General features: G+C 40.4%; 2 protein-coding genes across 6 annotated transcripts in view; both read left to right on the top strand.

The window, feature by feature from the left end:
- LOC127469227 (protein ELYS-like) overlaps positions 1-13,264 on the top strand; it is a 47,570-nt gene that overhangs the window by 1,661 nt on the left and 32,645 nt on the right. For 4 of the 5 annotated variants that reach the window (XM_051783300.1, XM_051783301.1, XM_051783302.1 and 1 more), the window contains exons 2-7: positions 3,643-3,769; positions 4,951-5,204; positions 8,796-8,976; positions 9,780-9,987; positions 10,803-10,919; positions 11,632-11,716. In XM_051783300.1, coding sequence (XP_051639260.1) covers positions 3,649-3,769; positions 4,951-5,204; positions 8,796-8,976; positions 9,780-9,987; positions 10,803-10,919; positions 11,632-11,716 — 966 coding nt within the window. In that variant the 5' untranslated portion in view covers positions 3,643-3,648. Of the gene's footprint in view, positions 1-903; positions 1,067-3,642; positions 3,770-4,950; positions 5,205-8,795; positions 8,977-9,779; positions 9,988-10,802; positions 10,920-11,631; positions 11,717-13,264 lie in introns of those variants that run through there. The other variant, XM_051783299.1, reaches the window with a different exon arrangement.
- Positions 1,952-13,264, top strand: part of LOC127469229 (protein ELYS-like) — a 69,538-nt gene continuing 58,225 nt past the window's right edge. The window contains exon 1 of the mRNA XM_051783309.1: positions 1,952-2,392. The gene's annotated coding sequence lies outside the window, so the exon portion shown is untranslated. The remainder of the gene's footprint in view (positions 2,393-13,264) is intronic.

Here is a 13,264-nt window from a genome sequence, read left to right as displayed (position 1 = left end):
GTGATTTTGGAATTTGTACTGAGAGCGTGAGCCGTGTGATGGAATAGCAGTGTGATATGCTGGAAATGTCTTCCATAATACAGTAGTAAAACAAAGGAGCAGATAGAGAGATGAGAGATGGCAGCAAGGCCTCTCTTTGGGTGTCAGCGAGGTCATCATGTCCTGTGAAATCATGTCTTCAGCTCTGACTGACCATATTTTTAGCTTTTTCTTCAGTAAGCCCATAACATTGTTGGCCTTTCAAACTGATTTTCATGTACTACCATCAGTCAAAAGTGACATTTTAGAACTCTGACTTGGCTGTGATTGTGCTTGAACATGCAATTTCTCTTTTTCTTTTTTCCCTGGAGCTTTTTAATCCAAAAATCTATCACACTCCTTTCTTTGGAAATAGTTCATGATGTTTGGAAGTCATAAGTACCTAGGGTGAAAAAGAACGGTCATTTTGCACACTGACCACTTTGCTGTAGGATACTGCTGGGAGGTTGGATTTTGGTTTGTTCCTGAAGAATGGAGTAAGCCTGTGGCATTTCATCCTAATCTGATTTCTAACAGAAATAGGAATGTGACTGTAGTAATTGTTTTCAAAGAGAGCAGAAATGCAGTTTCTTTGGGTATATCTTTTAAAGAAGAGGCTTCATGCCTTTAACCTAGCTATAACTATTTTCCCTCTGTTTTGATTTCCCAATAATCCATGATTTAACTTAGCAGAGTGATTCAAGCAAAGCATCTTAATAGACAGATCATTATATATTGTTCATAATTTATTATGAAGTTTATCATCCTTGTTCCATATCGCCACGCCAGATTTCTAGAAAAAAGGAATTGTTTAAAATGACCATTGGCTTACTGGAGGAAACCTGCACCAGCCTGAACTTGAGAGCAACCATTCATTTGTTACAGGAATGGTCCAGATGTTGGAGTGTTACTTATTTGATGGTTCTTACTGATGTGCTTGGACTGATAAGCATGTTTGATTTGGACTGAGGACAGGACTACAGTGTGTCAAAGTATGAGCTTTCCATCAGAGAAGAATTCTCTCTGAGATAGTGGGAAGTTTGGAATGGTGAGTGGTTTGCTTTAAACTCCAATCTCCCTAATAGAGTGTCTTTAAATTTGGTTTCCAGTTTGGCCACACAAGGTTCTATGCTCTTGGCAAGTAGCAGTGGCCCAGGCAGGGTCCCTCAGGATGACTCATGGGTAGCACGCAGCTGAGAAGTTCCCTTGCATGCTGCTACCTGCCCTACTAGAATATATTTGTTCACTCTTTTCTTAAAATTGCTATTACTGTGATATATTGTATTAATAATCGTAAAATACTTACCACACAGGCATCTCCATGCTTATTTACAAAAAAAAATAAATTTTTTTATTCATTACAGTAATTTTGAAATTTTGGACTCTTTTCTGACACTCCTTAATATTTGTTGTCAGAGTCAGTGTTCTCCCTTAAAGCAGGATTGACCAATTGAATTTTAAAATAGGCAACTCTGGGCAGATTAAGGGTGATTGTTCAGTGCTTTCATTGGTGATCTGGACAATGGGGCAGAGTGTACACTTTGTAAGTTGACTGATAATAAAAAACTAGGAAGAGTGGTGATAGACCAGTGGGTCATGCTGGCACCCAGAGGGACTCTGTCAGGCTGGAGAAATGGGCTGACAGGAACCTCCTGCAGTTGAACAAGGGGAAGTGCAAAGTCCTGCACCAGGGGAGGAACAACCCCAGGCTCCAATATGTGCTGGGGGCTGCCCAACTGGAAAGAGCTTGGCAGAAAAGGCCCTGGGAGTCCTGGTGCACACTCACTGGTGGTGAACCAGCGCTTGGCTGTCCCTGCAGTAAAGAAGGCTGATGGTCTGCTGGGCTGTGTGAGGAGGAGCATTGCCAGGAGGTGGAGGGAGGTGAAATTCCTCTAGTCCAGCACTGGTGAGGCCACAGCTGGAATGCTGTGTCCAGGTGTGGGCTCCCCAGTGTAATAGAGAGATGAAAGTAGTGGAAAGAGTGTGGCAAAGGGCCACAGAAGTGGTTAGAGGGCATTGGAGCATCTCTTCTCTGAGGAGAGGCTGGAACTGTTCATCCTGGAGAGGAGAAGGCTCAGAGGGGATCTCATCAATGCATTTAAATGCCTGAAGGGAGGGTGTAAAGCAGATGGAAGCAGGAACATTCCAGTGGTGCCCAGTGACAGCCTCAAAGGCAATGGACACACAGAGAAACCTTTCAGAGATGCTATTCACCAACCAGATGTACCTGCCCTAGTATTTGGTGTTATGGGTTACTCCTCAAACATATCCATTAAATCCTTCCAGTTAAAGTCAGAATGCTGGTGAAATTGTGGGACTCTTTACTCTCTGGAGCCCCTGGATGCAGTGCAGAAGTTGTCACTTGGAACTGATGGCAAGTATCAAACAGGAAACGCAGCAAAACTACTGCAAATAAGTTGTCCCATTTGGAACTTGCTCTGTGCTAGCAGTGAATGCTGGCAGAGTGGTCAGGCCTGGCTGCAGCAGCATCCTGCAATAGTGGCTTTGCCATCATTTTTCTTAAAATGTTGACCTGTGCTTAGTGCAGGCCCCTGAGTTACCCTTCTTGTGCTCGTTGTTGTCATGCCGGCAGCAGATACAGGAGCACAACCCAGGCACGGTGACCTATGTGTAGTATCTTGAGATGGTATGAAGAAAGCAGTGCTGTTTGAACAAGAGAATTGAATCTCTTCCAGAGGCCTTTACCATAAGCCAGACAACTTGTAAAACACAATTACTTTAGTGTGTATGGAATATCTCATATCTAGCCACCTATTTAATGCTGTAAATCAGTTCCGCTCTTCAGTTTTTCCACCAAAAAATCTGTCATTACATTCTGAAACATGAACTCTTATGGGGCACCTACAGAGGTGTGAAACTGTGAGAGACCTAGAAATTTTTGTCAAGTACTGCAGACATGTGGTAAAGAAAGGCAGTTGGAAGGAAGGGACATGAATAAGGAAAAGGAGGACTTCAGTACAGAAAAACCCCAGTGTTTTGAAGTGCTATGTTAATATTTATCTCCTGAATGTATGGAAAAGTGCTCTCTAATTCATGAGCTGTGGAAGTCGGTATTGCTTGAAAATATCAGCAGTACATTTTCTGGAAGAATTTGAGAATGAAGACAGTCAAGAACTTTGTATTCCTGGATGTCCAAAATAAACATGCAGCAAGTGAACAAGGACATAAACGATGTGTGATATCTACTACAAGACAATTGACAACAAATATTAAACTATTAAATCAAGGGAGAGGACAAAAGGAAAGTTATACGTCTTACTGAGAAGTTTTTTAATACATAATTTTTCTGAAATCATATCTTGCTAAACTGTGTGAGTAGACTTGAACTTGGTGTGTTATTTTCTTCCCTGTTATTGATATTGTCCATACCTCTGTGTCACCTTTTGTTGGTGATCTCATAGGCATCAAAAAAACAAATTTTCTCCTATTGCTCTGCTGTGAGAAGAAAAACAGCCATAAGTTCCCTTTTTTTTAACAAGAGAGCTACAGGTGATGTGTAGGAGATTTTTCACTGCATACTGATGAAACTTGGGTCATTCTCAAAAATATTTATGTCTCACATGTGACTCATTTTACCTTTTTTTTTTTTTTCTTCATTTTCAGTGAAGAATGCGAGACCTAACAGCTCAGGTAACGAGCAGTCTGCTGCAGTTTCCAGAGGTGACTGTTGAGGCGCTTGGGGAAGATGAGATCACCCTAGATTCTGGACTGTGTGGGAAGTTTTCTGGAGGTGAGCATTTTCCTTTAGAGTTGGTCTTGGTTTAAAGTTCTTACTGCCTGAAGCACAGGGTCATAGCATCAGACTGGTTCTGTTAAAATGCATCAGGTTCTGATAGAACAAATAAGATATTTTAACAACTAGAAATGCTAATATTAAACCATTAATAGAGTTAAGCACTGAAACTGCAAAAGCCTGCACCAATCTTGTGCTATTAAAGTGATATATAACATGACCATCCTGAGTCAATGAGTCCTCCCCAGTTTTGAACGGAATAGAAGGCAGTTTTGAAAAAAGCAGTAGGGTCGTTTTGGGCCGCATTTCTTTGTACCTGCTCAAGCTCTATCTCCGTCATAACATCCCATGCAGAAATAGTTCTTCTACAATGTTACAGAGGCAGAACAGTCTGCTTTTTCTTCTCTAGTCTGAGTAAAAGGACAGAGGGAGAGGACAGTTCTGTTAAGCGCTGCCCACATATTTCCAAAGTATTTAATAGGATGCAGATGAGGACCCAGTGAGAGTTGCTGAAAGCAGCTAAGCAGATTAGGTAGTTGACTTTCTAGGCAACCTGAAAGTCAAGCTGGATGTCTCTCTGGGTGTCTGAGCTTCTGTTAAGACCAGGTAGAATCTTACCTACCTGACTAAGTGCAGTACTGGAGTTAATCCTTCCTTTGAGCTTGAAGTTCTTCAACAAAGCAACACGTGTTAAATTCTTTCTGTGATCAGCACTTGCAGAAGTTTAGATTTCTGCATGCAGTGCCCACTTCAAGATAATTTCCTGTTGATGTCCAAATCCCTTCCCAGAGTAGTCCTGTGTGAGGTAAAATAAAGAAATTGGAAATGAATTGGTTTGGATGGGTTATATTTGAAGTATGCTTTACAACTTGTGTTCCTGTATGCATTTGATGGTGTTTTGTAGCAAACCCAAGCCCAATAGGGCATAAAGACTGGAGGTCACTATATTGTCATCTTTATCCCAGACAGTCAATGTTGTTGAGCACAGGAATGACAAGTACAAATACAAAATACTGAGGCTGTTAATTGTAAGAGGTACTGCCTGAGGATTGCAAAGGGTGATTTTAACTAATTGTCCAGAAGTAGGTAAGTGGGTCTTGCTCTCTTTGACAGTGCCTTTTCCGTTGTTTCTGCCTTCTGGCTGGGATTTGTTTGGTCAGCTTTCTTCTCTCTTACAGGCAGAAGTGGGCTGGCGTGGCTGGCGTGTGGTCCTCAGCTGGAGGTGGTGAGCTCTGTGACAGGAGAGCGGCTCTCTGCGTATCGTTTCAGCGGAGTCAATGAGCAGCCTCCCACCGTTCGCGTGGTAAAGGAGTTTTCATGGCAGAAGAGAACTGGACTCCTGGTTGGGTTGGAAGAAGCCGAGGGAAGTGTTCTGTGTCTGTACGACCTTGGAATCTCCCGAGTGGTTAAAGCAGTTGTTCTTCCAGGCAGGGTATGTACTTTTTTGGGGAAAGGAAGCTTTTGGGTTGTTAACTTCTACACCATCCTGTTTTGGGAAAAGCTCTGGAGTGTCTCTTTGTGGGACTTACGTTTTCTGTATTGTCACTTCAGAGCACCCAGTCAAGAGAGCATATACATTGAAGTAAAATCTTGGGCTTAGCAGTACCATTGTCTTTTGAGTTTACTCATAGTAAAACATATTGTAGAGCACATAGTGACTTGATTCTCCACTTCTACGAAAAGGGCATTGAAAACTTTTTTTTTTTGTCAAAGCAAAAAAGAAGAAAACTCCACTCTTTAAAGTGTCTGTGATATATCTTTTTTTAAATGGCTAATTTGTGTCAGAAATACTGTCTTTAAAGTATCTCAGACTTACATCGTTGTGCTGTAAATGACACATTCCCATGAATCTTGGACTAGAAAGCAGGTGACTAGGGAAGAGGACAGATTTTTCTGTTGACTTAGGATTGGAAAAAAGAGCTTTTAATGAGTTATCTGTCAGATTGTTGGTAGATTACTTTCAATCTGCAGTCCTTAAATCTTATTGAGTCTAGTGTTTGTGTAGATGGGATACACTGGTGTAATGTTACTAATTTTTACCTTCTCTAACCTGTAAACTCAAATGATGTAATGACCCCAAGTTGCATTATCTTAAGTGGAAAGAAGTGTCAGTTATCAGAACATCAAGATTCATTGTGTTTTTGTCATCTTAGAATCTGCAACAAATAAATATTTATTGCTTAGCTTATTTATTGCTTAGCAAACCAAACATTGTTTGGTTTGACTTGCTAGGGTACAGGTGGAAGTGTGATTACTAGTAGTAAGCATTTGTGTTGTGGTAAGTTCTGAAGATAAGAGTTGGGTGAGTGCTCTACTGTGTTGGTACTCAGTACCACTCTCAGCTCGGTACGTGTTAGAGTTTGAGATGCAGAGGCAGGCTGTGTGCTGGCATAAGCATGTAATCCATAAGTAAATTGTGTGGTGATAAGTGATGTTGGTGTGCTAGGTTTTACTTCTGTCCAAGTAAACTGGGAATAGGAGAAGGAAAGGTTAAGAAGTAAGGACCATGTTGCATATTGAGTCCATGTCTATGAAGAGTTTTGATATAGCAAAAATGGTGAAGCCCTGTAGGGAGTGTTGGCTGTTGCGTGATGAAGGGTATAAAATTTGGAATAAAGTCAAAGCTGACCTGAAGGTTTTGCTCATATGCCCTGAAAGCTCTTGACTACAAGTATGATCTGTTGCTTTCGTTTTGCTTTCTACCTCTCTGTTATTGCGTTAGTTAAGTTACAATAGAGAGGACACATGTATTGCTAGTTGAAATGTTAACTTTCAGTCTGTGAGCGGGAGTAAGGGTAAGCAAAAACAAGTAGGTAAAAGCTGTATTTGGCTGCTTTCTTTATGTTTTGAATTCTTTCTGCAACTCATATTTACGTATTATGTAATGTGTAATTTGGGGGGTTGATCTGTCTGAATGTTTCTCTGATTTTCAGATTGATTATTTTTAAAAGTAAAATTCAGATCTTTTCTTAACATCACTTTCTGAAGTTTTGTCATTACTGTTTTAAGGCTTTAATGAGCACCATGTTTTTGGGACTGTTTTCTGTGTGGGTATAAGCTCTGTGGACAATTAAATTGTGCAGGTTAACACTACCTTGGGGTAACTTTGCCCAAGGTATCAAGTAATTTTTTATTAATGCAGGTTGTTTATAGTGACTGCATGACTGCCTTCTGGTGTAATAGTGGATGTTTAGTCATTTGGAATAAAGTAATCGATTAAAAAAGTCAAACTCAGGACCTTAAAATGAATTTTAGCATATTTTTATGTGTATGTGAGCATCTCTTATTGCCCTCTGGATATACATGTGAATGCAGCAGAAAACTGAAAACTTTGATGAGTCTGATTTGAATTGGATTCTAGTAACAGCAAATCTGAGTTAGAAACACAAATTACATTAAATTGGTTTATAGCGATGTGTCAGAACTGTCAAATGGTATTTTCCCAAATTTTCCTGGTTTGTATGAGGCAGAAGGGCAGCGTTCAAATACAGCGAGCTGAGAAAAGTTTTCTTTGTTCATTCCCAGAATGAGCTGGCAGTACTCTAGGAGAATAGGAAAAAGCAATGGACAGCGCAGTGGAAAAATGTCATTTCAGGAGTTTGTACATGGAAAATTGAAGTAACCAGGACATATTTTTGGAAGACTATGCAAAAGTAGAAAAGATTCATTTGGAGCCAGTTGTACAACAAAAAAAATCTTAAAAGAAAAAAGAAGTTAGAAGCAGCAATGCTTGAACTTTGGCTAATTCTGCAGCAAGATGTGTATTGCAGTTCCTGCTTTCCTCGTGACAGTCATCAAGACTTGGAGGAGCAAGAATTCAAATAACCAAAATACTTTTGCTAGTCCTTTGAGCAGCAGAGGGGATTGGAAATTTTATTTGAATCATAGGAATTCTGAAAGAAAACAGAGTTACCTAAATGGGTATAGATACCTCTAAGGTTGGAGTGCTTGTCCCAAGATGAAAGGTGAATTCTGTAGTAGATTGCCAGGCAGTGCAGTCATAGCATGTGCTTGACATAGGAGAGAAGAAAACTTTAGGGAGCTGAGGGATGTGGATACTTTTCCCCACTTCTGGGGGTAAAAGAATCTGCATAAAAAGATGTTCTGCCTTGTGATGCTCACTTCTTTTCCAGTAAATGTTTGTTGTTGAGGTAAAGCTGCCTGTTTTCATGGTGTGATGTTTTGTAAGAGGCTGAACAACAGCCCATGTTCTTCTGTTGTTCAGCTTTAGTGCAGGAGCCTTCATGTGCTCGTGTCTCTGCTAGAACAGCCAGTGTTGTCCTGGAGTGTGCTGCAGGTGCTGAAAGGTCTGTCTTCACCTTTTCCTGGAAGAGTGTGCAGACTGCTTGGCATGTCAGAGAGCAGAGAGCACTTGTGCCTCAGGCTGGTTGAGGTTGGCTTTTACAGATTCATGGACATCCGCAACAGTTGCTGGTGTGTGTTTAAAATTTGTCTTTGTCTGTTGGGTATTTTCAGTCTAAGTGAGGATAAGTGTAATTTCTGCTAAGCCAGGGTCTCCCTTCAGCCCTTTCTAAGAATGTTTGATTCTCATGGAAATGGTGTGTCCATTGTGCCCTTTGACCACTGCCTCGTTTGACTTGCAGCCCTGATTTATCCCACTACTTGTTTGGCAAAGAAGGCCTGGACTGTATCACAGTGCTGACGGTCTGTGAGCAGTGGGAGAAGTGGATTTAGCTGTGTCTGTCTTACTTAAACTTAAATCACTTAGATATGATAAAGCTTTTTGCATGTAACCAATTTTGTGTGCTTTCTTAGACTTATTTCTAAGTAGGAAATGGAAATTGGTGAGCTATAAAGACACAATGCACCATGTAAGGGGAGAAGGTTTTCTTTTTATAAATTTCCTTTTTCTTGATATCATTGGAAGGAATGCTTTGCTTTTAAGTCTTGTGATCCTGTATTTACTTTCTTGTTTCTGATGTGCTAAATACTGCTTCACTTCTGAGTGATTGCTGTTTACCTTGTCAAACAGCTCCGATATTAACTTGTAGTTTTCCTGTAGGTAACTGCAATAGAACCCATAAGCAATGATGGAGGAGCCAGTGTGAGCACTCGGCACCTACACCAGAGTCTGCGATGGCTTTTTGGAGTGGCAGCAGTGGCTACAGATGTTGGTCATGTACTTCTGGTTGATCTTTGTTTGGATGATTTATCTTGCAGTCAGAATGAAGTAGAAGCATCAGGTAAGCCTGCAGTTTTTAAACTTGAATTTAGAAGTAAGAAAATTTGTGTCTTGTAAAAAACCAGCTTGCGTCCCACTCTGAAGATACCAGAGTGCAGGCTCACTGCTGACATTACTGCCATTTCTGCCTACAGATTGCAGATGGCAGTTTGACATCCTATGGTCCTGACCTGATCAAAAATAGGAGTACCTTAATACTCCTCCTGGTGTTGTAAATGCCTCTTCCTACCCAGATCCCTTTGTCACTGTGATACTTGCCAGTGGGATATAGGAATTTCACCATTTGAGTCAGTGCACCTGCCTGAAAGAAGGTTATGTAAGAAGTACCGTATTTCTTGGGAGTGTTCTCCCTTTTCCATTAATGGACTTGGGGCAAACTTTAGGCTTGCATTTTAAGATAAACCCAACTTATCAAAAATCCTACATTTGGATGAATGAACCCTGTAAGTTATGTATTCAGATTGCACAGACTTTTTTTTTTGGCTATTTCAAGAGTGGCTTCAGGTGTTGATGACCCTTCAGGTAGATTCATCTGAGGCCCATACTCCTGATTTATAGAGTCCAAGAAGAATTTGTCTACAAAAGTTACACTTGTACCTAGCTCTGAAATAGGATTGAGAGTACCTGTCCAATGGCAGACTTCTTCTGTTCTTTGAATAGATACAGAAACAGCAAAAAAGGTTTTACAGAAATGGGTATTTTGCCTGGGATGGTAGAATTAGTTTATACATGTTGTGACGTGAGTCTAAAATGCAACTGAAATGGCATAACACGCTCATTTATTGCCTGCTTTTATGTATGTAGACCTAGAAGTTGTCACTAGAATTCCTGCTGAAGTTCCACAAAGAAGAGAAACTGTGACCAGAGAAGGGAGGCATCTCTGTTTTCAATTACGAAGTCCTTCAGGAATAGCAGTGTCAACCCTGAGCTACATAAGCAGAAGCAATCAGCTCGTTGTGGGTTTTTCCGATGGTTACCTGTCATTATGGAACATGAAAACATTGAAGAGGGAGTAAGTACTGCTTTCCACTTGGCCATGGTTGGAGATGCAGTGGTCTCAATGTTTTGCTTCAGGAAGTCATGCAGTAGGGATGTGATAGAGCTGATTTTTTTCAAGTCTGTTCAAACCAGTAGTATTTAGTTAAAAGCAGGTAGTGTGTATTTCGATGAAACAGGTTTTATAAAGTGTTTTTCAGAATGAGTTACTGCAATTACGGCATACACTGAAAGGCTTCAGTATGTGAATAATGTGATTTTCGTGATAATATTCTTTAAAGTGCGCATGATGGAGCTAGCGAAACATGATGATTCAGTAGCTGATCTGTGCCTGAAAACATGTTCTTTCCTACATTTCAGCCTTGATGGAAGTAGGTCATTGACACATTCCAAGAAAAGGATGCATGTGAATGAAAGTTTGTTTGGAAGACTTGGAGATCAGAATAAGGGAGAACTGAATTTATAAGCAGTAGAAAAATTAAGAGATTATTTTAAATCTTCTAGTTGAAATATTGGACCCAATTCAGATAGGGATTTACTTAAGCAAATATACAGTGACTCACCAGAAATTACTGAATGCATAAATGGACAGTGGAGGCATAATTAGATGGCTAGAAGAAATTGTGAAGGTACAATTCAGAGTTCGGGAAGAAAAATATTTAAGAAGTAGTCGCTTGTCAGTTGTTCAAGATGGAAGTATGACCTTCTGTACTTTGAGGGTGAACATGTAAGGTACTTTTTTCTCAGATGCTTCTATCCTTCTACGAACAGGGCCAGCTAGCTCACCTTTCTTCTTTATCTTTTTTTCTTTTTTTTTTTTTTATACTCTAGGCACTACTCTCAGCTTGAAGGAGGAAGAATTCCTATCTATGCCGTTACTTTTCAAGAGCCTGAGAATGATCCTCGCAACTGTTGCTACTTGTGGGCTGTTCAGTCTACACAACAAAGGTGAATAAAAAATTGCCTTAAGCCACTTTTTTTTTAAAATATTTGTTTACATACACTTGATATCTGCGTATATGTTTGGTTTATTTAGCTGTGCAGGAGATTCAGGTGTGAAAGGTGTTAAGCTTACAGTGCAGTTTTCTTTGGGATTTTACACTCCTAAAGAGGGATCTAGTCATTCCTACTTTGTGAAAGAAGGCAAAGCAACAGTGATTATATATTTGTGCTTTCAGTCTTAAATGATTTCCCTTGTTTCTTGATGACTTCTTCAGGATTTGTTTGATATTCCCACCATGACATTAAATTCCATGTAAAATGGTTTAGGCTGCAGATGCAGAGCAGTAAACATCATCAGCAAGCTACTTAATCTGCCCAGCTGTTCAGAGAGTGGCAGTCTTCTTAAATTTGACTTCAGAGCACTTTTGATGGAGAACACTTTACTGTTAAGAGTTATTACCAGCAATTTTTTTTGTCCATACAACATATTAAAGCTTGCCAAGGGTATAGTTAGCATTTGCTCCTGAAACTGTTTAATGTCAAAATTTCCTCAATTTTTAGCGGTTAAATGTGACCAATTATCAAGTCTTGGGAAGTAGTGTTTTTCTTTTCAGCAAGAGCATGCTATTGAGTAAATTTCAGCCTAGATCTAATAAAATGATAATGAGGACTATAAAGCAGCTTTGTAATCAAATTTCTTAATTTATACCTTTTTCAGTGAAGGTGATGTTGTGAGTTTACATCTGTTGCAGTTAGCATTTGGTGACAGGAAACGTCTGGCATCTGGACAAGTCTTGTATGAGGTAAGACATTCCTGTGTGTGAGAAGATGAAAATAGTAATTTTCCCTGAGCATCAGTTAAGTTGGTCAGGCTAATATTTACCATGAAAGATCAGAGAGGACTAAAGAAACGAAAGTCTTTTGGTGAATCTTCTCAGGCATGACCTTACTTCATACTTTTCAGAACAATTCCTAGAGCTGTGGAATCATAGAATTTTTTTGGTTGCAAGACCTTAAAGATATCTAATTCCACTCCTCCACCATGGTTATGGATGCCACCCGCTAGATCAGGTCACTTACAGCCCCATCCTTGAACACTTCCAGGGACTGGACATCTACAACATCTCTGGGCAGCCTGTTCCAGGTCCTCACCACCCTTCCCGTAAAGAATTTCTTTCTAACATCTGGTTTAAATCTCCTCTTTTAGTTGAAAACCCCTTCCCCCCTGTCCTATCACTATCTCTTCTTGTAAAATGTCAGTCTCCCTCTTTTTCATAGGCTCCCTTTAAGGGCAGAAAGGCTGCACTGAGATCTGACAGGATGATGTTGGACTTCTGGGCTGCAAGCGCACATTGCTGGCTCATGTCCAGCTTCTTGTCCACCAAAACCCCTAGGTACTTCTTGGCAGGGCTGCCCTCAATGAGTTCTTCTCGCAGTCTGCTTGTGTCTGGGATTGCCCCGAGGTGCAACACCTTGCTCTTGTTCTTGCTGACTTACACTACATTTGCCTGGACCCACTTCTTAAGCTTGTCCAGGTCCCTCTGAATAGCATCCTGCTCTTCTCAACTATTCTGTCAACTGCACTGCTCAGGTTTGTGTCATCTGCAAACTTTCTTAGGGTGCACTTGATCTCATTGTTTTTGTCATTGATGAAGATACTGGAGAGCACCGGTCCTAGGACAGAGCCCTGAGGGACATCACTCAGCGTTGGCCTACACCTGGAGATAGAGCCATTGACCATAACTCTGGCTGTGTCCATCCAACCAACTCCTTATCCACTGAATAGTCCACCCTTCACATCCATGTCTCTTCAGTTTAGAGATGATGATGTCTTGATTGTGTCAAAGGCCTTACAGAAGTCTAAATAGATAACATCGGTGTCTTCTGTTGTTGACTGTTGCAGTCACTTCATCATAGAAGGCCACCAGATTGGTCAGACACAATCTGCCCTTAGTGAAGCCATAAATTTTATGTTGCAGTGTCATGTATTTCAACTAGACTCATCTGCAAAGAGCCTGTATGCAGTCAATTCCTGAAGAGGAAACAGCTCTTACAAATGAAATTACTCTTAATTTAAACGTCATATGAATGGCTTGTAGGAAGAGAAGACGGGGCTTTGAATAGCTTTGTGTAACCAAACTATAAAAATGAAGAAACTTCTCTCTGTCTCCCTTTCTTAAAATAGGGTCATGTATGTCTGTTCTTTTCTGTTCTCTATTCTATAGTCTTGTTTTGAGCTCTGTCAGCTGGACTTCAAATAACATGTACCTACAGTGTCTCTTAAGCATTGATCCTGAAACTTAGCAACTGTAAAGATAACTCTCTTCAACCTTTTTGTGGGGTCACCTATG

The sequence above is a fragment of the Manacus candei genome, unplaced genomic scaffold (assembly GCF_025592945.1).
Source record: "Manacus candei isolate 608988 ecotype Guabito, Panama unplaced genomic scaffold, ASM2559294v1 h1tg000017l, whole genome shotgun sequence".
NCBI classification, from domain to species: domain Eukaryota; kingdom Metazoa; phylum Chordata; class Aves; order Passeriformes; family Pipridae; genus Manacus; species Manacus candei.
This window is presented reverse-complemented; position numbering and strand designations above follow the sequence as displayed.